Source organism: Octopus sinensis, linkage group LG9 (genome assembly GCF_006345805.1).
Source record: "Octopus sinensis linkage group LG9, ASM634580v1, whole genome shotgun sequence".
Lineage (NCBI taxonomy): Eukaryota > Metazoa > Mollusca > Cephalopoda > Octopoda > Octopodidae > Octopus > Octopus sinensis.
The window spans coordinates 89,727,430-89,753,519 of record NC_043005.1 but is presented as its reverse complement, the minus strand read 5'-3'; the positions used below and the strand labels follow the sequence as shown (position 1 = coordinate 89,753,519).

The window sequence follows — 26,090 nt, the reverse complement described above, 5'->3', positions numbered from 1 at the left end:
GCAAATGGTCATGAATGACAGTTTCCACAGACCCGGTACTAATCTTGACCTCATGGGCTATTTGGCGAATAATTATGCGTCGATCTTCCAAAATGGCAGCCTCAACTTGACGGATAGATGCCTCATCAATGGCAGAAGGGGGCGATCAGATCTGGGAGCTGTTTCCACAGAGTTCCGACCATGTTTGAATTCACGATGCCAGCGTTTTACAAGGTCATATGATGGGGCATCATCACCATAAGTTACTTTCATTTCATCAAAAGTCTCCCGTGGTGTGCGTCCTTTCAAATACAAAAACCGGATCACTGCTCGACACTCAACAGGCTCCATTTCACACTTGACTCGGTTCAAACACCTGTAAATCAGAAACCACAATTAATTCAGAGCTGTAATTTGCCACTTACTCTATAGAGATATAAATGATTGCACATGCAAAATTTCAGCTAGATCAAACAACTGCAAGTGGGTCAGAGGCATTACTTATTGAACGTCCCTCGTACTTCTACTCCGGATTCTTTCAACTGTTTGAGAGTGACACTTCTTCACACATCTCTCCTCATCCATCCGTAGTACATGACCATACCAGCGCAGACGTCTCTCTTGCACGCCACATCCAATGCTTCTTATGTCCAGCATTTCTCTCAGGGCGCTTACACTCTGTCGTCTGTGCACACTGACAATACACATCCAGCAGATCATGCTAGCTTCATTTCTTCCAAGCCTATGCATGACCTCTGCAGTCACAGCCCATGTTTCACTACCGGAATATGGCATCAGTGGTGCTTCTATCCGTGAAGCATGGCAGTTCACACACATGCGTCGTACAATCTACCTTTCACTCTGAGCATAGAGGATCTCCCAGGGGCAACCCGTTTTGAATTCCTCTGTTATTGCCTGGAGGACTATGATGAATAAAAGGGACTGAGCGCTGAACCTTGGTGGACCCCTACTTCTACCCGGAATTATTCACTATACTCGTTGCCAATCCTAACCTTGCTGACGGCCTCTCTGTATATGGCCTGTACAGCCCTTATTAACCATTCATCAATCCCCAGTTTCCGCATCGCCCACCAGATAAGGGACCGGGGGACCCTGTCAAAGGCTTTCTCCAAGTCCACGAAATCTATGTTGAGGGGCTTATCTTTAGCTAGGTATTTCTCCTGCAGTTGTCGAACCAGGAATATGGCATCAGTGGTGCTTCTATCCGGCACAAAACCGAACTGCATCTCATCTAGGCAGACTATCTCCCTAATCAGATAGGCTCTGACCCTCTCCATGACCTTCATCACCTGATCCAGCAGTTTGGCACCCCTGTAGTTATTTCTATCTAGAGCATCACCTTTACCCTTGTAGCACTTGACTATGGTGCTGCTACGCCAGTCATTGGGTATGACTTCATTATGAACTACCTGGTTTACAATGCAGGTGACTAGGCCATAGCCCACACCACCAGATGTTTTAAGCATTTCAGCAGTGATTCCTGATGGGCCGGGGACTTTTCCTGGCTTCATACCCTTAATTGCTTTATCTACTAGGGAGCTGTCTATTGGGATAGCTGGTCCCTCTACTGGGTCAATATTTGGCAGGCTCTCCTCCTCCCATTCATTCTCCACATTCAGCAGTCTCTCATAATGGCTTCTCCAAGTCTCTTTCTTTTCAGAAACATTGAAAGCAAGTGCACCATCATCCATGCGGACGCATTTCTCTCCTGTGACATTACAATTTTCTCTCAAACACTGTCTTGCAATCCGAAATACCACAGTTCTTTGATCCTCACGTCGCTGGACATTGGCAAACTTCTTCTTTTCTGCTTCACCCTTGGATATGTATACCTGCCAACCAGCCTCCCTTTTGGCTATCTGGTACAGTTCCCTGCTACCCCCATCCCTCCAGGCTTTCCAGGCCTGTTCCTTTGCTCTAATGGCTTTGTCTGGAACTTTGTTGGTTATGACAAGGGTTCCAGTTGAACTGATCAACAGAACAGCCTGCTCATGAAATTAACGTGCAAGTGGCTGAGCAATCCACAGACACGAGTACCCTTGAGGTAGTTCTTGGGTAGATTCAGCATGACACAAAGTGTGATAAGGCTGGCCCTTTGAAATATAGGTACAACAGAAACAGGAAGAAAGAGTGAGAGAAAGTTGTGGCGAAAGAGTACAGCAGGGTTTGCCACCACCCCTTGCTGGAGCCTCATGGAGGTTTAGGGGTTTTTGCTCAATAAACACTCACAACACCCGGTCTGGGAATTGAAACTGCAATCCTATGACCGCGAGTCTACTGCCCTAACTACTGAGCCATTGCGCCTCACACACATACACACACACACATACACACACACACATACACACACACACATACATGCACACACACACATATATACACACATATATACACACATATATATGACAAGTGTCTTTCAGTGTCCGTCAGCCGAATCCCCTCACAAGACTTTTGTTGACCTGAAGCAATAGATGACACTTACACAAGGGGCCATGCAATGGAACTGAACCCAGAACTATGTGCTTGGGAAGCAAAATTCTTACCACACAGCCATGCCTGCACCTACAGAACCATGCAAGAAAGATTTTTCATGGTCACAGCATTCAATTATTGTACATGTATACAACCATCATGAGAAGCTTAATATTAGATGTACACACCAATGCAATATCACTGCCACATGTACACATAGAAACGCAAATGTCGGGAACTATGAATGTAGTATTTGTGTGTATATGTTAAGTATCCAATGAGGAGAGCTTAAACAATTAGGCTGGGATATCAATGTAAATAAATTAGCTAAGGTTGTTATGTTGTACTAAGATCTTTGTTATATACATTGCTCCTAAATTCTATTTTCAATTCAGTCGTAAGATCTTATTCATATATGCGCATGTGTCTGCATGCATGTGTAAAAGCAAAACCGAATGTACACTACACCATCACTATGTGTCCACCCGATCTTTGATTTCTTCAGGAATTTCTGACTGTTGATCGCTTCGGAGTTAAATCATCAGACAAGCATCAGCTTCTTCTCCTGTTAGCCCTTGCCATAAATATAGTTACCAAGTGGACGAAGGCGAAATAAGGGAGATCCTCATCTAAGCCAGGGGTTGGACAGCCCCCAGTAAGAGTATTTATAGCTGACATTGGTGACATTAGTCCCAAACAGTTGGTGACGATTGCAAGACATACTTTACCAAGAAAGACTTACAACCAACCAAATCAAGTTCCATGATGCAAGACGAAGAGAAGATGGTTGAAAAATTCTATTTCTTACTGTCTGGAACCACCAGTCACTTTATTACTAATTAACAATCAGGAGAGCTCTTTTACACAGCTCTGAAATCTCTGCCATCCTTCAAAATCCCATCAATTACCAAGGTCAACAATTCATGCCTGAACAAGAGAAATCATAGAATAAGGGACAGTTGGGACCTGAAGGTGTCATCAATTGGCATCAAAGTGGAAATGGAAGGTTGCAGGGTTATGCCTAATACCAAAGGAGTTGATGAAAACCATGGCAACTGGCAGAATGGGTTTAGGATAATTCCTACAAGATCCAAGGTTGACAAGGTCGAGGACAAAGATAGATACCATCTTATACAGGGAGATATCTGGGTATAGACATCATCTTATCCAGGGTGATATCTGGGTATAGACACCATCTTATCCAGAGAGATATCTGGGTATAGACACCATCTTATCCAGGGAGATATCTGAGTATATGGAGGGTGAAAGAGTGAAGAAAATGGAATACGTTCTGGAGTTTTATTGATAGAGTTTTCTACAAAAGTACATCTCTATGATGCAATGTATGTTGGGACAGGATATTGATTGTGGTTCCAAGACATTGTCGCCATAGCGTGAAGTGTTCTGGCAATGGTTATTGATAATATTTCCAATATAACTCCTGGGTCAGAATAGATTCTGAGACTAATTCTTGAAAACAATCTTTACAACAAAGTCCCTCCACACAAAAGATTCTGGATTAACATCCAACAGTGACATAACTGCAGGAATGGAATTTGCTTAGGGGTGCAAACCCAGGTCCAAAATATTTTATAAAATGAATTCAATCTTTTTTCAATCTTAATATTGAAACAAACTCAGTTATAATAATATTTATTATTATTATTATTATTATTATTATTATTATTATTATTATTATTATATTTGTACATCAGTCAATTCGGATACATTCAATCATGAAAGATAATTTTTGAAATTAACCCAAAAATGATTTTATGCTCATTCGTTTTGGTGATGAAGCTTTTTAGGAGATCGTTTAAAGCGTTTTCTTTGCCCCTGCACCACTAAATTTTACTAGGTGTACTCGCACTGTTCCCGAGCCAATGAACAGTGGTCCCTTTGACAGTGGCTCCTTCCCTATTATACAATCGATTCTGGGAGTGTCACATGACCGTTGTTCCTACAACAAAGACCTTTGAATACACACTATGAAAGGGGTCTCCAAGAAACACTGTTTCTACATTTCCAAAGCATAAAATTATTATTATCAAAATTATAAAATGTATACATTAAATAGTTTTCCTATTTCTCATTGCAGCTAAATCTCGTTTGCGATAAAGCGATTCTGGCAAGGCACACCTTTACGTTTTACTTCATGGGCAGCATTTTGGCCATGGTCAGCTGTGGAATTTTATCAGACAGGTAAGTTCTGTGTGTCGTATCTGCATGCTGGTGTGTTTAGTGCTTGCACTACATTTTGCATTTTTGCATATTTTATATATATGTTTGTGCGTGTGTGTGTGTGTGTGTAGTGCATGAATCTGTATATATGGTTGTGGATGTTAACTCATGACCGAGCATGACCACTTCATAAGTTCAAAACTTCCTTGCAAACGTTCTGAGAATCCAAGAAGTTCCTGTGCATGGATTTGGTTTGAGAAGAACCACTTTTCTGAGCAAACTGCCATAAAACCAGAGGCACAACAGAGGCTGAGATGACCAGAAGCCAACTGCACTTCAATGCTTTTTTATACAAGTTTACCTTTGCCTAAGAGGAAGTTCTGACAAGAAGTAGGGGTCCTTCATTCCCAGTGATTTACATGCTAATTAAACCATATCTGGGACCCTGACAGGTGCTTCTATCGCAGATCAGATCTGGGACGAATAGTTTAAATATATACACAAATATGGACACACATTTGTATATATATATATATACATTCATACGCACACACACAGAGAAAGAGAGCTAGTGATACAGGTAAAGCTGCCTTGGTGTCTGTCTGCATCCCTGTCTCCATATCAGCTCACCTGGATTTCTCTCATAGCCACCCTTTACTCTCAGACTCTAAAATTTAAAATTCAAATATTTAAATTTTTTATTTTAAGCTTAAGCTTTGCCGAGGTTTATTTTTAGTTTTAGTTTTCGTTTTAGTTTTAGTTTTACTCACGTATTTAATTATGTTACACCAAATTAATGTACAATTTCATTATTTTACAAAATTATGCACACCGAACACTATTTTTAAAAAATTGTTTGCATATATACGTTATGATGTAGATATGTCTCTATATATTTATGTGTGTGTATTGTAGGTATGTATATGTATTATTACGCTTCAAGTAATATGTCTCTAAATCCCTGTCCATTCGCAGGATCTTTAAGCTTCCAGACCCTTCTCCTCCATGCTGGTTGTCTTCTGGGCATCCACTTGGCAGGTTTCCTGAAGTTGGTATTGCAAACCATGAGATCATTTGCATCGCAGAACTCCAGCAGTCTGTTTCCCTCCTCATTGCGGGAACCAAAACCATAGCCTCCATGTACGCCATGGAAGCCCCCTGCATGTTGTCCAACATGTCCATTGAAATCACCAGCCACAAAGAGAAGGTCCCTGTCATTCGTCAACAAGGTAGTCTGCAGTAGGGTGTCATAGAATCGGTCTTTCTGCCCATCCGGTAGCCCCGGCTGAGATAATGGTTGCTAACCCATGATGAAGCACTAATCTAATCTTAAGTATTCTGTCGCATACTCTGACTACCTCGATCACCTTATCCACCCATTTCTCCGCAAGAAGTATACCCACGCCCCCGACCCCGTCAGTGTTCCCTGCCCAGACAATATTGTACGTGTGTTCTTTGCCTGTAGGAAACCTAGCGGAACCTCCCCTCCATCTTACTTCTTGGATGCAGCACATATCGACAAATCTCCATTCAAGCATCTCAACAATCTCACCAGGCCTTCATTTCAGTGTGCCAACGTTGAGAGTGCCAACCCTGAGAGTGTGGGAGGTATGGGCCCTTGAGACCCTGGGACGAGGCATATATATGTGTGTGTGTGTGTTTGTGTGTATTATATATATATATATATATATATATATATATATATATATGCATACATATATGCATGTCTATGTATATGTGTGTATATTTTTATATGTGAGTATGTATTTGCGTACATATTTTTGAATCTTTGTTTGCGTATCCATATGTGTGTATATATGTATGTATATTTATGCTTATGCAAATATAGATGTAATTTTGTGTGTGTTTCTTACACAAGCCATATGAAGTCTCCAAATGTTGTTGGTTACTTTCGGGTGTCATTATATAGCGCTCTCTGCCCCTATCTATTTCCCCCTCTCTCTCACTAGTTCTCTGTTTCTCTTTCTTTTATTTTTCCCATACTTAATAGTCTCTGATTTTTTTTTTTTTTACTTCTCTTTCTTTCGCCTATAACAACTAACTTGTATAAGCATATGCCAGGAGATTTTAAAGCGGGTGCATGTGTGTGTACATATATCAAATATATAAATTCCGTTCTGTCTGTTTGTGCGCTTATAACTCGAGTATTGTTCATCTGACCGCACTGAAATTTTAAACAAGGCTACATGAGAGAGCAGGGCATTCCGTAATCTAAAAAGATTTTCAAAATTGTTAGTTTCAAAGTGAAAATTTCTATTTTTGTAATCTTTTTGTCCTATATTTTCCGCCATTAAAAGCAATGAGTTTACTCAGACAGCCAGCACATACCATTTCACTACTAAAAAGGGTAGTACAGGATGACAGTTAGCCAAAACCGTCGCTATAGTGTCTCTCTTCTTTCCTCTCTCTGTCTCTCTTTTGATGTCCGATTCCACTTGAAGTTGTATATACACACTGTTAAGATTCGTTAACAATCAATTATCGTAATTGAGATGAAACAATCAAAAGTAACCACCACATACAATCACCCAACATCTCCACTACTTAACACCGTCCAACTTAACCCTTTTCACCTTTACAGCCGACAGGAAAAAACTACGCAAAAAAGAGAAAAAATTGATTGCTATTAAAACGCATAACCTTTTTGGGGTTAATAATCTTAATCTTTAGTTACAGTTTCTCATTCAAACTACATAATAGTCAGAATTGTCGGATTAAGACAGTAGGGTGTTTTGAGGGAGATTTGGCTGCTATTTCTACCAGGTCTAGCTACCATGTAGAGGTCTCCCTCATTGACTCATACATACACATATACATAAAATCGAAATAAAATACTTAGTCGTCAAATACAAAAGCGAAGGTCAATGCAGTGTCATGGGCCAAAAGAATTTCCAACTTCTTGCCTAATGCAAACCCATAACAATCTCTTATATCTTACATTATTTCGATATTATGTCTCTATTGTAATGCGAGATAATTTTAAAGCTCAAATTGTAATGCGAGATAATTTTAAAGCTCAAATTAAACGTAATTTCCATTCACATATTTGCATTTCAAAAATTTAACATTATAATCTTTTCCATAAATCAACTTTCATAAACATGTTATACGATGACGTCACATTCTGTATATGTGTGTGTACCTTAAAAGACATCAATCATCACGACACACACCTTCACTCACTCACTCTATCTTTCTTTGTCACTCTCTTTCTCTCTCTCTCTCTTTCACACACACACACACACACACACGCGCACACACCTGTCCATTTCATATAGACGTACATACATCTTTTACTTTCTTTCTCTGTCCTTTTCGCTTTCTCTTCTTTCAATTTCTGCTCTCTTCAAATAAATTTTTATGGAATGAGCGGGAGAAACACAGAAAAGATGTAATCTCTCCAGAAACAAGTATAAAGCAAGGAGGATTGTAGAAAACCGAAGGCAAAAGTTTGAAGAGAGATGAGATTTTCTCAAGATCCATCCCATTCTTATAAAAATGATAACTCTGTCCAAATTGGTGTGCTGAGCACAAATTGTCGTTTATGTAGAGCTTTAAAATTTTCAAATGGAACAAATGGTATGTGTTGCTCAGGCGGTCAGGTAACATTGCCAGCACTACTCTTATGAATCTTCTAGAAGGCACTTCACTCCAGTGAAAGGATTTTCTGAACAATATCAGACAATACAACTCTGTATTTCAAATGACATCGTTTGGTACATCTAAGAAGATAGATAAACATGAATTTACATCGACGTCAAAGTTCAAGGGCAGGTCTATCACCTCATTGGTTCCCTCTTACCCACAAATGAACAACCACAGTTCCTCCAAATTGACTTTATGAGTGATGTAGGGTAACAAACCTGAAGAAGGTGTTAAAATTTCAGATGATGGGTGATGCTAGACATAGTGCTGACTGCTGCAAATTTCGGTGCGTTCAAAAATCACATAACCCCCATCTCCAGTTTTCCATAACAGGTTAGGGTCTGAAATACTCCAAACGGTCGCATAGCATGTTACTGAGTCGGATTAGCCCGGCATTTACTCCACAAATGTTTTGTTGTTAATGCTGCATTCTCCCATATCACCTGTTTCAACATAACTGTAATATGTTATATACAAGCTATTTCCATTTTAATCCTGAGCAATGCCGGGCATCTCTGCTAGAAAATGTGTGCATGTGTATGCATTTGTATATATATATATATATAAGTTCAGCGAAAATTTAGATTCAAATGAATATGGTACTTAATTTAGATGCACCAGAATTCTGTATGGTGTTATCCATAAAAATCCGTGGGGTGATTATAATCAAAATAAGCAACAAGAATGACTCCGGAGTCATTCTTGTTGCTTATTTTGAATATATATATATATATATATATATATATATATGCATTTGTATATATATTTATGTCTTGCCTATATATGCTTGTATATGTATGTAGCTATGTACATGTGTATGTTTTAGTGTATATATGTATATTATAGATGGTTTGGTATGTGCATATACTGCTAAATGTATATGTAACCCAACAAGAATTGTATAAACCTTCTTGATAGGCCGTTCTATATATTCGTATTTTTATTTGCATATATATTTTTACCTTCTGTGTGTTTTTTTATATATGTATTCCTTTTAAATCCATGTTTGTTCTCTAACCAATGTTTTTCTCTATATATACATATATATATAATACGTACCAGAGTAAGCACATAAATGCGAAACAAGGTGGAAAAAATAGTGCTCGAATACCAGAGGTAGAGTAATATGCTTTATTAAAAAGCAGCAAAAATATCACAAAAACTGTTACTCAGAGTTTCACGTTCCCATTTGTCAGACAGTTTTGTTTAGAGTGGAACAAAGATAAGGTTATAAGCAAACATACAATTAGTTTGATAGATACACATTTAAAAATGGTTTTGTTTCATTGGTCTTTTCAACTAACGGTTTTTCCAATGACCGGTTACATGCAATGAACAAAATTCAGTATAAAATCATCTTATTATAAAATCGAAGAAAACCTTACATCAAAAATAGCTTATAAAGAAGGAAAAAGTCTAAATTTTTTTTAACAGATATGACTTTTAATGTATTGATTAATATTTTACAAATAATTATTGACCCTGGGTATTTAGACTCTTTCCTTCTTTATAAGCTATTTTTGATGTAAGGTTTTCTTCGATTTTATAATAAGATGATTTTATACTGAATTTTGTTCATTGCATTTTAACCGGTCATTGGAAAAACCGTTAGTTGAAAATATGTATATATAGAGAAAAACATTGGTTAGAGAACAAACATGGATTTAAAAGGAATACATATATAAAAAAACACACAGAAGGTAAAAAATATATATGCAAATAAAAATACGAATATATAGAACGGCCTATCAAGAAGGTTTATACAATTATAGAATTGTAAAAATTCTAAAGCATGTCATACAACTAAAAACCTAAATAAAAATATCAATTAACTAAAAAAATTTAACTCCAGCCTACCAATGGTTTTAATGAAATGAACTTTTTTGACATATTTTTAATTCAGGGGAATAAAAAAATTTAGCTTATTTATATTTTATTTAGACGTTTTGTTGCTTGACACACTTTAGAATTTTTATTCAATTGTGTAACTTTGTGATAGGCAGTTATCTGTATTTTTATATGCTTATATATATATATTACCTTTTGTGTTTTTTTTTTATATATGTATTCTTTATATGTTGAAGGTTATGGTTATATTTATATATGAAGCATGGTGTTATATAAAGTCATCGACTCGAATTTGATGGCTGTACTCTAATCAATGTTTTTTAAATTTTTAATCTGTCTCAATTTCATTTGAGCACTCTTTTGCAGTCTTAAAAACCCTTTTGTCTCCATAAAAAGAGGCAAAAATTGTTCTTTGTCGTGTGTGTGTGTGTGTGTGTGTGTATATATATATAAATAGTTATCGCCAAGCTAACATGGTAGTCCAGATAAATAGGACAAATGCTGCCGTTGATTAGCACCAAGAGGCCATCGCCTCTAGCTAGCTATGTGACACACAAACCTGTGTCCATTATAACCTTCGAACAAGGGAGATCAGCAGCTTCCCCTTGCTGGGCTGGCATCCACAGACTAGTGTTGAGGTGTTTGCCTCTTATCTGACCAGCAAGGGGAAGCTGCTGACCTCCCTTGTTCGAAGTTTATAATGGACACAGGTTTGTGTGTCACATAGCTAGCTTAGAGCTGATGGCTTGTCCTATTTATCTGGACTGCCATATTAGCTTGGCGATAACTATTAATATGCAGTACCGCTGCCATAGTCTCCTTTAGAGAGAATTAGAAATAATGATGATTCTACACACACGCCTATATATATTTTTATATATATAAATGAATATTTATTATTCTTAAGCAAGAATGTTGTTGACAGTGACTTCGAAGTCTCGGGTAGCTAAGCCATAGTCAGACTGCAATACATTAGAGTTAGTCTTGCCTTTATATAGTCTCTTGAGCTAGAATCTTCCTTGGGTCTGTCGGTTTGAGTGGAGTGATAATCACGTGTTTATGGCTAGTTATTATGGAGAGGTGTTTTGGAGAAATTTTTATTGATTAAATTTGGGAAGATGTTATTGTTTAGAATTTATTCATGCAGGTAGAAATTTGTAGACAAGTGTGTAGGTAATACAGTTCTATATTAAAGAGATGAGGAATTATGTACATTATTTACATTATTTAAAATTGACGGATATTTGTCCTCATCTTGTTTGTTGTTAACACAACGTTTCGACTGATATACCCTCCAGCCTTCATCAGGTGTCTTGGGGAAATTTTGAACCTAGGTTCTCATTCCTAAAGTATTTTTCGATGTTATTATTATTATTATTATTATTATTATTATTATTATTATTATTATTATTATTATCATTATTATTATTATTATTATTATTATTATTATCATTATTATTATCTTTCAGGTCACTGCCTGGTATCAAATTCGGAATCTTGGGGTTAGCCCGCACTCTTAACCCCTATGCCATATGCCCAGGCATATGGCATAGTGGTTAAGAGTGCAGGCTACTAACCACAAGATTCCAAATTAGATTCCAAGCAGTGACCTGAATAATAATGATAATAATAATAATAATAATAATAATAATAATAATAATAATAATAATAATAATAATAATAACATCGAAAAATGAGAACCCAGGTTCAAAATTTCCCCAAGACACCTGATGAAACCTGGAGGGTATATCAGCCGAAACGTTGTGTTAACAACAAACAAGATGAGGACAAATGTCCATCCAATATAAGTAACGTAGACAAGTGTGTAGGTGTTTCTCTTTTGTTAGATAGGCACGAGTTGTGAGAGTATTGTTGTTGCTTTTAGTATTATTGGATGTATTGGATTTGACAATGCAAAGGTCAAAGGTACAAAGTCCAGTATTCAAGTCCTTGGTAATTGGGTGCCTCAACGTTTTGTTTCTAACAAAAGAATGTAGGTAGATGGTAAACTCTGGCTGAGAAATACCTAAACGTTTATAAATTTCTACATACCATAAGATTGGTGCCAGGCTTGAGAAAAAAGTCCTGGGATCGTTTCATTTGACTAGACATTCCTCAAGGCAGTGCCCCAGCATGGCCACAGTCGAAAGACTGAAACAGGTAAAAGACACATGAATAAACAGTACAACCGTTTCTTCACAAATTAAAGCAAATAAAGAAAGCTAGCTCATCTGATTAGCGGAATATCAACTGTTGAACTTTAAATATACACAATAAAGTCCACTCTTTATATATACAGTGTACTTAAGGCCAGAATTGGACGAAATTACATGGATTTGGGCCATAGAAGTAAATATCAAAGTGAAGATATATTGTGTTGCTATTATTATAGAAAAAAAATGTTCATCGCATTTGGATATCCTCATATCAATTAAGTTCAAATGCTAGAAAGAAATTCAGGAATTCCCCATCCTTAATTTAAGCAAAATAACAAGAAGAAATAAAAAGACGTGAAGTAAAAATAATGCAAAAAATATATGAAAATATAAGCAAATAATATAAAAGAACTCTTCACCAAAGTAATTACACAAAAGGGAAAATGGGGGACAAAAGATTTGATGATTTAAAGATTCTATGGAATTCATGGATAACTTATTTCATAAGTAATTTCCTGGATTGTTACATGATGTCCTTCCATAACTATTCGCCGAATCTTCTCAGTCACCTCGTTTCCGCTTGTGGATGGCCTGCCTTCACATGCCTCCCTCACCACTCAGTAGAAGCCGTGTTTGAAACAGTTATACCACTCCTTACTTTGAGTTTTGTCCATGGTATCATATCGCCAATGGTTTGTTGAATTCTCTGGATGGTTTGAGCTTGAGTACCCCCAAGATTTTGGCCAAACATGATGCAATATCTCTGCTTGGTGCACTTGGCCATCTGACGGTAAGACGAAAATCAGAGTGAGAACCACATATCTGTACTTTAGGCATAACAGCCGAGAACTGATGCAACCTACAGGCGCAGGAAGGGCAGTGTTATCCCCCCATCCAAAGTATTTTGCCCACGTGACATTAGATTTGGAGGAAAAAACATTAGATTTGGATACCTTTTGAGTACACCTCATGTGTGTGTGTGTGAGTGTGTGTGTGTGTGTGTGTGTGTGTGTGCGTGTGTGTGCGCGTGTGTGTTTAATCAGATGAATTTTTAAGTTTTTCTCTTCAATGTTTTTCAGATTTGGTCGCAAAAAAGTGATAATTGTGTGTTTATTTTTGCAAGGGTCATCTGGAATAGCAAATGCTTTAATCTCCAACATTTATGCCATATATGTGTTACGTTTTCTCAATGCGGTTGGTGGTTCTGGATCCTACATTCCCTCAGTTGTCTTTGGTAAGCAAACAACGTCCATTTTTAAAATTGAATGATTTTCTGTCTCTTATTCTTTATCTGCTCCCTTCCATTAGAAAGAGACCTTTGAGGGGTTTTAATCATATCAGCTACTTTAGTTCATCCCATTACTGAAAAGAAATATTACGTTGCTCTGAGTGGAAGGGCAATAGTCATGGCAAAACAGAAAAGCACAGGTTACGCAAACACATACGAAGTGGTATCAAAAAGTTCCCGGACTACTTCTGTAGCACGCCAACAGATGCCAGCACATGGTTGCATGTGCAGTGAGGCATGCTAGCTTCATGTGCTGATTGGTCTACAAACAGTTTGAAATCAGACCCTCCCACTTCAATTGCTGACAAAGAAGCAGTAGAGTCACTTCTCGACTTTATGAATGAGTTTTTCTTATCCCCACTTATCTTTGCACCAAGATATCAGAACATTTTAGACCTTGTATTCAGTAACCTCACTAACACAATACACAATATTTCAGTGGGGAAAAAACCCTTCTTTCAGACCATGACATGGTTCTCTGTAATCTGAGATTTCTCCAGCCGAAAGCTAACCCTAGCGACCTCTCTCCAGCCCACCCATTAGATACTATGGATCTCTATGATGCCGACTGGGGCGCAATCATAAATGGTCTCTCACATGTTGAGTGGTCTTTGACACATGCACACCGTCACAAACATATGTGCTAAACACACCCCACCAAGACCTATTAAGGAAACTAAGTGCAGAATTCCCCAAAACAGAAAAACGATTATCAGAAAAATAAAAAGAACAAAGAAAAAAATTAACAAACTAAAATACCTCCGACAACCACATATATATTCGACAGCTATCACCCTGCTCGAATAAAAAAAACATATAACCTCCAACGATGCATTACGGCCATCATCAATAACCAAAGAACAGCTGAGGAGAAATGTGTCATTGAGAAAATCAAACTCAACCCCAAAGAGTTATTCTGTTTTGCGAAAACAAAACAGGGTCACTGTCTCCACTGTTGACTCTCTAATTGATGAAATTGGCAATCTCCAAGATAATGCCAAAACCATGAGTGAGATACTGCAGAAACAGTACTGCTTTGTTTTAAGAAACCCTGATATGGCCGATCTGGACTGTATCAACGCACTATATCGGACATAACGTTTGGTGCCCATGATGTCTTAGCGACAATAAACGAAATCAAACACAATTCATCAGTAGGCCCTGATAGGTTCCCTGATTGTGCCCCGAAGGTGTGCCGACACCAACTTGCATCTCTTGCTAAAGAGTGGAGGAACTCACTGGATGATGGTTATATTCCTGAAAACTTTCTGTTCCAGTCTGTTGTCCCAGTTTTCAAAAAGGGAAACAAGTCCCGTTGCAGCGAACTACCATCTGATCTCACTCACCTCTCAATTATCAAGATATTTGAGAAGGTGGTGAGATCACGGATAATCCACTTTCTTAAAAGCAACAGAGTGCTGAACCCCAACCAACATGGGTTCCGTAATGGACGGAACTGTCTAACATAGCTCCTGCATCACTTTGATGACATTTTGAGAGCTTTGGGAGAGGAATCAGATACTGATGTCATCTACTTTGATTTCTGCAAGGCCTTTGACCGAGTGGATCATAAGATCCTCTTGGAAAATACTATCCAAAATTCGTGTCTCTGCAAAGTCATTACAATGGATCCTGACAAGCAAAACCCATCACGTTGTAGTTGAAACAGTAAAATCAAACGCCAGCCAAAGTCAGTAGTGGTGTTCCTCAAGGCACTGTGTCAGGCCCACTATATCAATGACATTACTAACATCATCAAGCACAGTAACATAAGAATCTTTGATTCCAAGATCCAGAGGGTCGTCACAGAAGTGGGTGACCGGACATGCCATCAGTCAGACCTACTGGCTGTAATAATCCGATGGGCGGGAAAGAATATTATGCTGCTGAACAAGGACAAATTTGAGTTATTCCACTTCGGAAAATAGGATACCCTGAAACTCGGGGTATCCTATTTCAGATAAAACTCTCATGGCATCCAACAACATCTGAGACTTGGTAGCAATTGTGAACAACATTATATGCTGGGCCACACATATAAACAGCAAAGTCGATATGGCCCGCACAATGTGATCCTGGATTCTCAGAACTGTCCAGTCAAGAGATATCCACTCCCTTATCCTTCTCTTCTCCACTTTTGACCTCCACCTTGAATACTGTTGTCCACTGTGGTCTCCCTACACGAAACAAAGTATCATGAAAACTGAAGCACTGCAAAGGTCAATTACAAAAAAGATAGATGGCATGACAGGCCTTCACTATTGGGGTCGACTAGAAAAGTTCAAACCTTATTCTCTCCACCACTGCCGTGAACACTACATCATCTGCATGAGGTGGAAAATATTCAATAAGCATTGTCCAAATGATGTTCACATCACCTTTAAGATACACCCAAGACTTGGGCCCCATGCTATCTGCCCAGGACAAAAATCATACTCGCATCACATAACTATATAGCACAATTATTTCACCTCAATTGGCCCCGCTCTCTTTAACATTACACCAAAACATATTAAAGCAGAAACAGACCCCATAATGTTCAAGAAGTCTTTAGATAAATTCCTTTAAAAAATCCCGGATAAACCTCCTACACCCGGATATGTCTCCCTAAACAATAACTCTCTACTTGAGCTGGCCATGTTGTCCGATTCCTGGTTTGAATGACTTTGCCAAGTGGTGCTATTAAGTTAGACATGGCCTGGACCAATACTGGCTGAAACCTATCAAAGTATAAAAGCATCAAAGTATACATCTGTATGCATACATACATACATACATACATACATACATACATACATACATACATACATACATACATACATACATACATAAACATACATACACATACATATATGTGTTTGGAGATGATGTACAGGTATTGTATATTAGAAGAAATGAGGTACTCAGAAATTCGGATGGTTTTATATTCACAGATATTTATTTGTATATTACATGTTTTTATACATCATATAACTTATATCATATATCATATATTAGCGCTTTCGTCCATTCTGGTGGATTTTTCAAATTGAACTAAGTGATTTTTCGAATTGAAATATATATATATATATATATATATATATATATATATATAAGTTAAAAATAGGATAAAATCTTTATAAGAATTTATCAAGTAGTTAGCACAAAAAACCTCATAAGAGACAAAAAAAACATCAATTTTTCTCTTAAATATATTTATTTATATTATCTAGAGGCCATTACTATACATAAATGCCACACTAGGAGGGACTCTGAAAATCAAAACTACCAAAATTTATTTATTTTGGTAATTTTGACTTTAAGAGTCCCTCTTAGCGTGTGGCATTTATGTATAGTAATGCCCTCTAGATAATATATATATATATATATATATATATATATATATATATATATATATATATATATATATATATATATATATATATATATATATATATGTATACATATACATATATATATATATACATTTCCACACGTTTCACTAAGGATGTTCCAGAGGTTGAGAGAACTTATTCTGTCATTTCTGGGAATATTAAATAAACTGGAACATGAAGGTGAGTGTAAAAAAGATAAAGATGGAAATAAAAGCATCAAACAATCTTCTTTAACTAAGGTAAATAAAAGCAAGAAGAAAAATGATACAAATGTGATCGGAGTTTTGAAGATGAACGCATTATTAAAAAGCATGGATCCAACTCTGTAGATACCAAATATATGCTTAGCATAAAGAATAAGAAGAACAGAAGAAGAAGAAGAAGAAGAAGAAGAAGAAGAAGAAGAAGAAGAAGAAGAAGAAAGAAGAAGAAGAAGAAGAAGAAGAAGAAGAAAGAAGAAGAAGAAGAAGAAGAAGAAGAAGAAGAAGAAGAAGAAGAAGAAGAAGAAGAAGAAGAAGAATCTATTGATATACATAAATTTAAGAATATTATTTACAGTGAGAAAAAAATCAAATAGTAATAATGTTAATACAAAAGGAAGCATATATATAAATAATAAAACAAATGAATCAAGGAATATTATATGGCATAATGCACCTTTCACATATTCAATAGCTACCAATATTCCTTAAAAGTTCTTTGCTGCGTTAGATAAATATTTCCCACCTTCAAATATATACAGGAAATTATTTAATCGCCATAGTATAAAACTTTTGTATTCAACCACCAGAAATTTAGCTGAGATTTTAGCAGCACATAACAAACGGGAAATTAGAGAATAGCGTAACTCATAATCTGTAAAGAAGACTAGAATCGATAGTGTGATTTGTGAAATTAATTGTAATGATAATTTTTTTAAAGTAGATTTCGATTTCTATAAGTAAAATTAATTCCGATTCTGATAACAGTTAGCACCTAGATTTAATAATAATAATAATAATAATAATAATAATAATAATAATAATAATAATAATAATAATAATAATAATAACCATACAAAGAAACCATACAATGAAAATGCAGAGTGGATCAAACGCACCCAAGATGACTGCAAAAATCTACAAGAACAGGTATGGGAAGACATGTCAATCGCCTACCTAAGGAGGGCACTAACGAAGGCTCATAAGTGGAAATCCCCTGGTATTGATAGAGTACCAAATTTCTGGCTCTCATCACTCTCGTCAGCACACAAAATGTTAGTATTACTATTTAATAGTTTTATGAAAGACCCGGAAAAAACACCACATTGGATGGCAAATGGTATTACTTACCTCCTCCCCAAAAATAACAAAACGAAAGACCCCAAAAACTACCAGCCTATAACATGTTTATCTACTACCTATAAGATTTTGACATCTATTCTAGTAGGGAAAACATATTCTAGTAGGGAACAAAAAGGATGCAGACGAGGCTCATACGGATGCAAAGATCAGATCCTAATTAATCGCATGATCCTTGAGAACTGCCATAACAAGCGCAGAAATCTCAGCTCTTCGTGGATTGATTATAAAAAAAGCCTTTGACAGCATACTACATTCGTGGATTCTGAAATCGCTGGACATTTTCAAAATTTCTCCTGTGATTTCAGATTTTTTAAAGTATAATATGTCACTATGGAACACGAAGCTCCAATTATATCATTCTAATGGAGTATTGCACTCAAACAACATTAGCATAAACTGTGGAATTTTACAAGGTAACTCACTTTCACCACTAATTTTCTGCATAGCACTAATATCACTCTCAAGTGAACTGAATAGAACAGGATATGGCTACAAAATTGACAACAGAAAAATAAGCCATCTATTTTATATGGATGACTTAAAGCTATATGGCAAAGATGATGAAGAGCTTGAAGGATTATTACATACTGTGAAAAGATTCAGTGATGATATCGGGATGGAGTTTAGCCTTGAAAAGTGTGCCAAAGCCACTTTTAAGAAAGGGAAATTGGTAAATTCTAGTTCAATTGAATTAGATGTCGAAATAGTAATAAAGGAACTTGAGTAGGAACAAACCTATAAATACCTAGGAATAAATGAAGGCTCTGGTATCCAGCATGCAAGCATGAAAGAGAAGGTTAGGAAAGAATGTTATAGAAGAGTTCGAGCAGTCCTGAAGTCTAAGCTGAATGCATATAAGGTGTTAGCCATAAATTCCTTAGCAGTACCAGTTGTTCTATATAGCTTCAATTTGCTTAACTGGAATACCAGTGAAATAATGAAAATTGACAGAAAAATCCGCAAGCTACTGACTTGTAATAAGATGCACCATCCAAAGGCAGACGTGGATCGCCTTTACCTTCCCAGAGCTCAGGGAGGTCGAAATTTGATCCAGCTTGAACTTACATACAAAACCACTACAATCGGACTGGCTAAATACCTTGAAGCAACCAACGATTGGATGCTAAAACTTGTTGAAAACATGAAAGACTGAAAAGACTTCACTCTATTCTCAAAGAGAGCAAAAAATTCGCTGCTGATCTCTTAGATACCCACCAGATTGATCAGGCTGAAGGAAATACGCCAACTGCAGCTGCAAAGAAAATAAAATTAATTGCAAAGACAAAAGCACATGAAAATTTAGCTAGCAGATGGGAACAGAAACCTCTCCATGGCAAGTATGTGGCCGGTAGCAAATAAGCTGATGTCGACTAGAAACACACACACCAATGGTTACGAAGCTCAGGGCTAAAAGCAGAGAGTGAAGGTTTCATATTAGCTGCTCAAGACCAAAGCTTATTTACCTGGAACTACCAAGCCAAAGTGATGAAAAATGGAGCTGACCCAAAATGCCGATTCTTTAACGATGAAATTGAAACAATAGACCACCTAATCTCAGGGTGTAGAGTCTTAGCACCTGTAGAATATAAAGCAAGACATGACAGAGTTGGCCAGTATTTACACTGGATAATATGTCGGCATTATAAAATCAAAACCGCTAACAAATGGTATAAACATCATCCTGAAGCTGTGACTGAGGGAGAAAATGTGTCGATTCTATGGGACTTCCCCGTGCAGACCGACAAGACTATAAAAGCTAATAAACTGGATATTATTATAAAAGATCAGACAAAAAGGATTAATAAATTGACATGAGTATTCCCTGTGATCACAATATAGCGGCGAAAGAATTTGACAAGATTAGTAAATACTAGCAGTATCGCCCGGCGTTGCTCGGGTTTGTAAGGGAAATAACTATAAAGCATTTTTAGAGAGTTATAGCCAAAAACTGGAAAAAAAATGATGGTAAATTTTTTTAGTTAAAAAGGTCGAGTTGCGTCCCCTAGACAGTCTGTGGTTTGTGTTTTCAAAATTTTCGCTGCGTTAGTTTTGAATTATGACATTGGGCTATGTGTGTGTCAAGTTTCATCAGAATCGGTTGAAAGCCGTGGTCAGGGTGAGGGTACAACCTAACAGACACACAGAAACACACACAGACAAACTGCCGTTTATATATAGAGAGATAAAGACCTGCTAATAGAAATTGAAAAAATCTGTGGCATCTCAAGGCGACTACAGTACCAGTGATTGTAGGATCTCTAGGAATGATAAAAAAAGGTACTGAAACCTATTTGAAAATAATTCCAGGCTCACCATCCCTACAGGAAGTGCAAAAAATCGTATTAACTGGAACGGCTCATGTACTGAGAAGAGCATTATCGCTGTGAAAATAACATCCATCCATGAATTTATTTATTTATTAATTTTTAAATACATATTTTATCTGTGAATTTGCGCGTGTAATCTGGGAATGCATACAATGTCCTTCTCTGCCCTAGATGTATGGACGAGAAATGGAAGAGAGTTTGAAGAAAGAAGGAAAAAATAATAATAATAATAATAATATTAATAATAATAATAATAATAATAATAATAATAATCCTGCCTTAGCACCTAATTCTGAGATGAGGACTAATCAAACTTCTTTTAATCATGAATACCAAATACAAGTGAATAATGCCTGTGTGATTCTAAAACCACAATCGTTTGTCCTATAGGAAATCAGTGCTTAATGAAAAATATTGTGTATCAATGTAAGGTAATAAAAGGGGATCATAATTATTATTACACAGGTTCATCTACAAACAATTGGAAATCTAGATTTCATAATCAGTGTCATTCAAGTATAGATGAAAAAGTAATTCTACAAATCTTAGTAAAATCACTTGGGATTTAAAAGTCAGGAACATTAAGTATGATTTAAAGTGTTCCATTATTGTAAAATATTGGAAATTCTACACGTGATCTTTCCCTTGAAAACAAATGTATTATGTAATTACTTCTAAATTAACATTATCAAATTTTAATGGTAATTTTACAATTAAATGTCGCAAATTTTGGAAAACATTTAAATATTTCGATTCTTAATTACAATTGCATTTTATATAATAAGCATGATTTTTCTAAAAATGTTTAGTATATTTAATATATAGATAACTGATTGTTGTGATGTAGGATCTCAATATTTCTGGATGCCGTGACGTAGAATTCATATGTTTATTTTTATTCTTTCGTTATCGACTGATGTAATCAAAGGTTTAATGCTAGGTTGGCTTTTCTTAGAATGTTATATTTCTTTTCAACGTTCTCCTAGTGTGTGTTTGTGTACCGGAGATATTTTCTCCACTTCTAGTTTTTATTTGTTTTAGTCATTAGACTGCGTCCATGCTGGGGCACCTTGAAATGTTTTTATTCGAACAAATCAAAAAGCCTGGTACTTATTTTATCAGTTCTTTTTTGTTGAACCATTAAGTTACAGGGAGCAAACACTCTAACATCGGTTGTAAAGCAGGGATGGAGGACAAACACAGACACAAAGACACACAATCATACATATATACACACACACATATATATAAGGTAGAAAATATTTTAGTATTTTTCATCTTTTCTCTTTCTCTCTCTCCCTCCCTATATATATATATATATATATATATATATATATATATATATATACGACATGCTTCTTTCAGTTTCCGTCTACCAAATTCAGTCTCGAAGCTTTGGTTGGTCTGGAGTTATGGTAAAAGACACTTGCCCAAGGTGCCACGCAGAGTGACTGAACTCAGAACCACGTGATTGGCAAGCAAGCTTCTTGCCACACAGCCACGCCTGCGCCTATTGCTCACTTTGCATTTAACTAATTTTATGATTACCTTGGAAACGTGTTAACATGTATTTTCAGATGTATCAGTTTGAATGATATTCCTTGAATCTATATATGGCGATACAACAGAAACGGTCGACGGCTTTCTTTGGTGAATTCAACAATTAAAGATGTGATTTTCTCTATCCCTAGTTTTGTGGTCTAATACTCTGAATTTCTTGAAATTCTTCTAAATGCTATTTAGATCTATTCGTCATCCGTAAGGAATTACTTTCGATGTGTATTCTACTTGCATTGATTGGTGTCTGATTGCTGGATATTGTTAACCAAATTCGGTTAAAGACAAGTGTTTTAATGACATCTATATATATACATATACACACACATATGCGCGTGCATGTGTGTGTATATTATAAATTCCCTCTTTATATCATCATCTTGCTTAAATGTTGTCATCATTGTTTCAAATTCCAGCTGCTGAAGTCTCTTCGGCGAACAATAGAATGAAATCTAACGTGGCCACCCACATGATATTTGCCACCGGACTAGTGATCATTTTTCCTCTGACTTACTTTGTGAGGACCTGGAAGACTTTGATGATCATAATATCAATCCCGTCACTGGTGTTCGCCATCGTCTATATCTGGTAGGTATGAAGGTATGTAAGGGTGGGTGGCTGGCTGGTTGGCAGGCTGACTGGATGGATGGATGGATGGATGGATGTGTATATACATATATGGTTATATGAACAATGGATCTATGTATGTATGTGTGTATGGACGTCTATGTATACGTATGGTTGGATGTGTGTATGTATGTACTGTGAGTACATGAATGTATGGATGTATGTATATATGTATATATATATGTGTGTGTGTGTGTGTGTGTGGACGTATGTATGGGTAGATGGACGGATGTGTGTGTGTGTCTGTATGCATGTACAACTCGTCACATAGTTGGCGGCTAAACTTGCAACCCTAACAAGCTTGCTTGGGAAGGCGGATGGGAGTGAGGTGGGGGTTTATGACGGACACCCTCCAGGATGAGAAACATAAACCCATCAAAGGGCAGTTGGGGGTGAGGAACCCTTAGTCTTTGTTTAGATATCTCTCTCGGGGAAGCAAACCTCCGATCTAACACCTATACCTCCGTCTGAATCCAATTTTGCGGGGAAAACATTCGTTGTTTATGGACGGGTACTTTAGGACGCTTTAAATATAGACTTCACTTGATTTTTAACAGGTGTGGGTGTGTGGTAAGAAGTTTGCTTCCCAACTGCATGGTTCTGGGTTCAGTCTCATTGTATGGCACCTTCAACAAATGTCTATCTCCCTATCTACCAATCTATCGATTTACCAATATCTTTATGTTTGTATGTATGTATGTATGTATGTATGTATGTGAATATGTGTACGTATATATGTGTGTATATGCGGTTGTATTGATGAGATTTTCCGTTTTTTATTTGCAAGTTTCCTAGACGAGTCTCCCCGATGGCTCCTCAATAAAAAGAGAACAAAAGATGCCAACATAATTCTTAGCAACATCGCCAAACTGAATGAAAAAGTTTTGCCTCAAACAGAAATCGTCAACATTTCCTCATCGAACAATAAAAGAGTAGAAACCTGGAAAATGTTTACCATTCCTCAGCTTCGAAAACGGACCCTAATTTTGACGCTAAACTGGTAAGTGATATTACATTTACCATTTTCTGTGTATTCTTTATCTTTTATCGTTTACTTGTTTCTCTCATTTGACTGCGGCCATGCTGGGGCACTGCCTTGAAAAACTTTTACTTGAATTAATTGACCCCAGAACTTTTTTATGCCTGGTGCTGATTCCATTGGTTTATTTTTAACCATTAAGTTATGGGGACATAGACAAACCAACACTGGTCATCAAGTAATGGTGGGGGACAAACACATACACATAGACACACACATAGCTACATATATATATATATATATATATATATATATATATACATATATATATAATTAAATAAGGGTAGAAATTGATATTAATCAATAAAAACCAGTGGCCTAGCATATTTAAAAAATTCGAAGATTAAAACTTGTTTTTTACATACAAAATTTAGAGGGTTGACCAATAAAAGTGGACACCCTGTATGCTAGATATAGACGTCAAAATCGCCAAAGTAATTAGTACATAGGTAATTGTTTTTTATTTCGTATATTTTCATTTTTCTTGCTTATTTTTACGCTTTGGTTTTCTGCTGAATTTTTTCTTGAGAACACATTCTCTGTGGAAAATGGCGATTTTGACGTCTATATCTAGCATACAGGCTGTCCACTTTTAGTGGTCAATCCTCTAAATTTTGTGTGTGTATATATATATATATATATATATATATATATATATATATATATATATATATATATATATATATATATATATATATATATATGTATATATATGATGCTCATCAATAAGATAAGTCATGCTCCTACTTTTATTTAATATGGTTAAATCTTATCGATTATTTATAAATGTATAGTTTAATTATAACGTCCTCATTTATTTTATGTTATAGAGACCTGAAGAGTGGCTATATATTGTTGGACAGAAGAAATATTAATCTTTGAGATTATTGATCTTAATATTGTTGATTTGAATACATTGTCACAAAAGCACGTCGTCATTTTAATGTGTATTATTTAATATAGAAAATTTTAGAACAATATTAATAATAATATATTTAAATTTATATTTTATTATAGATAATATCTTTCAATTTTAATTGAATTACTTTATGGCGGTTCTGTCTCTTAATTATATATATATATATATATATATATATATATATATATATATATATATATAGGCGTAGGAGTGGCTGTGTGGTAAGTAGCTTGTCTACCAACCACATGGTTCCGGGTTCAGTCTCACTGCGTGGCACCTTGGGCAAGTGTCTTCTACTATAGCCTCGGGCCGACCAAAGCCTTGTGAGTGGATTTGATAGACGGAAACTGAAAGAAGCCCGTCGTATATATGTATATATATATATATATATATATATATATATATATATATATATATATATATATACGTGTGTGTGTTTGTGTGTCTGTGTTTGTCCCCTAGCATTGCTTGACAACCGATGGTGTGTTTATGTCCCCGTTACTTAGCAGTTTGGCAAAAGAGACCGATAGAATAAGTACTGGGCTTACAAAAGAATAAGTCCCGGGGTCGAATTGCTCGATTAAAGGCGGTGCTCCAGCATGGCCGCAGTCAAATGACTGAAACAAGTAAAAGAGTAAAAGAGTAAAAGAGATATATGTATGCATGTATATGTATATATATATTTATTATAGATATATAGATTTATTATATCGCTTGTTCAAAGTTGTCGTTAATTCAAGAAAGAAAAATACTAATAGCGAGATTACACAATTGTTTCAATTTTGGGCACAAGGCCAGCAATTTGTTAAGAGTGGTGCTAGACGATTATATCGATTCCATGTTTGACTGGTACTTTATTTTATCCGACCCCGAAGGGCCGAAAGACAATGTTGACTTTGGCAGGATTTGAAGCCAGAACGAAAAGCCGAAGCTATGTAATGTTTTCTTTTTGCAAATAAGTTTCAACGGCGTTTTTGTTATTCCACGTACCACTAACAAAAAAATACCACAACTTTAAAATCTATGTGCATTTGGGAGATATAAAAATGATGTTTATATCCGGTTTTAAGTCCTACCTATAAATCACGCAGTGAGGATTACAAGAAAATTTTCAAAGAAATACCAAATGATGAACGGTTAATTGTAGATTATTCTTGTGCGCTTCAAAAAGACATACTTGTGCATGGTCGCATGTTCATTTCTCAGAACTGGGTCTGCTTCTATGCAAACATATTTAGATGGGAAACTGTGTTAACTATTCCATGCAAGGAAATATGTGCTATTACCAAAGAG

General features: G+C 36.3%; 2 protein-coding genes across 2 annotated transcripts in view; one reads left to right on the top strand and one right to left on the bottom strand.

Annotated features, from left to right (window-relative positions):
- Window positions 1-26,090, bottom strand: part of LOC115215363 (organic cation transporter protein-like) — a 243,919-nt gene that overhangs the window by 170,260 nt on the left and 47,569 nt on the right. The window lies entirely within an intron of this gene.
- Window positions 1-26,090, top strand: part of LOC115215833 (organic cation transporter protein-like) — a 79,984-nt gene that overhangs the window by 21,253 nt on the left and 32,641 nt on the right. The window contains exons 3-6 of the mRNA XM_029785161.2: window positions 4,571-4,674; window positions 13,403-13,557; window positions 22,629-22,800; window positions 23,627-23,839. Of these exons, the coding sequence (XP_029641021.1) occupies window positions 4,571-4,674; window positions 13,403-13,557; window positions 22,629-22,800; window positions 23,627-23,839 (644 nt within the window). The remainder of the gene's footprint in view (window positions 1-4,570; window positions 4,675-13,402; window positions 13,558-22,628; window positions 22,801-23,626; window positions 23,840-26,090) is intronic.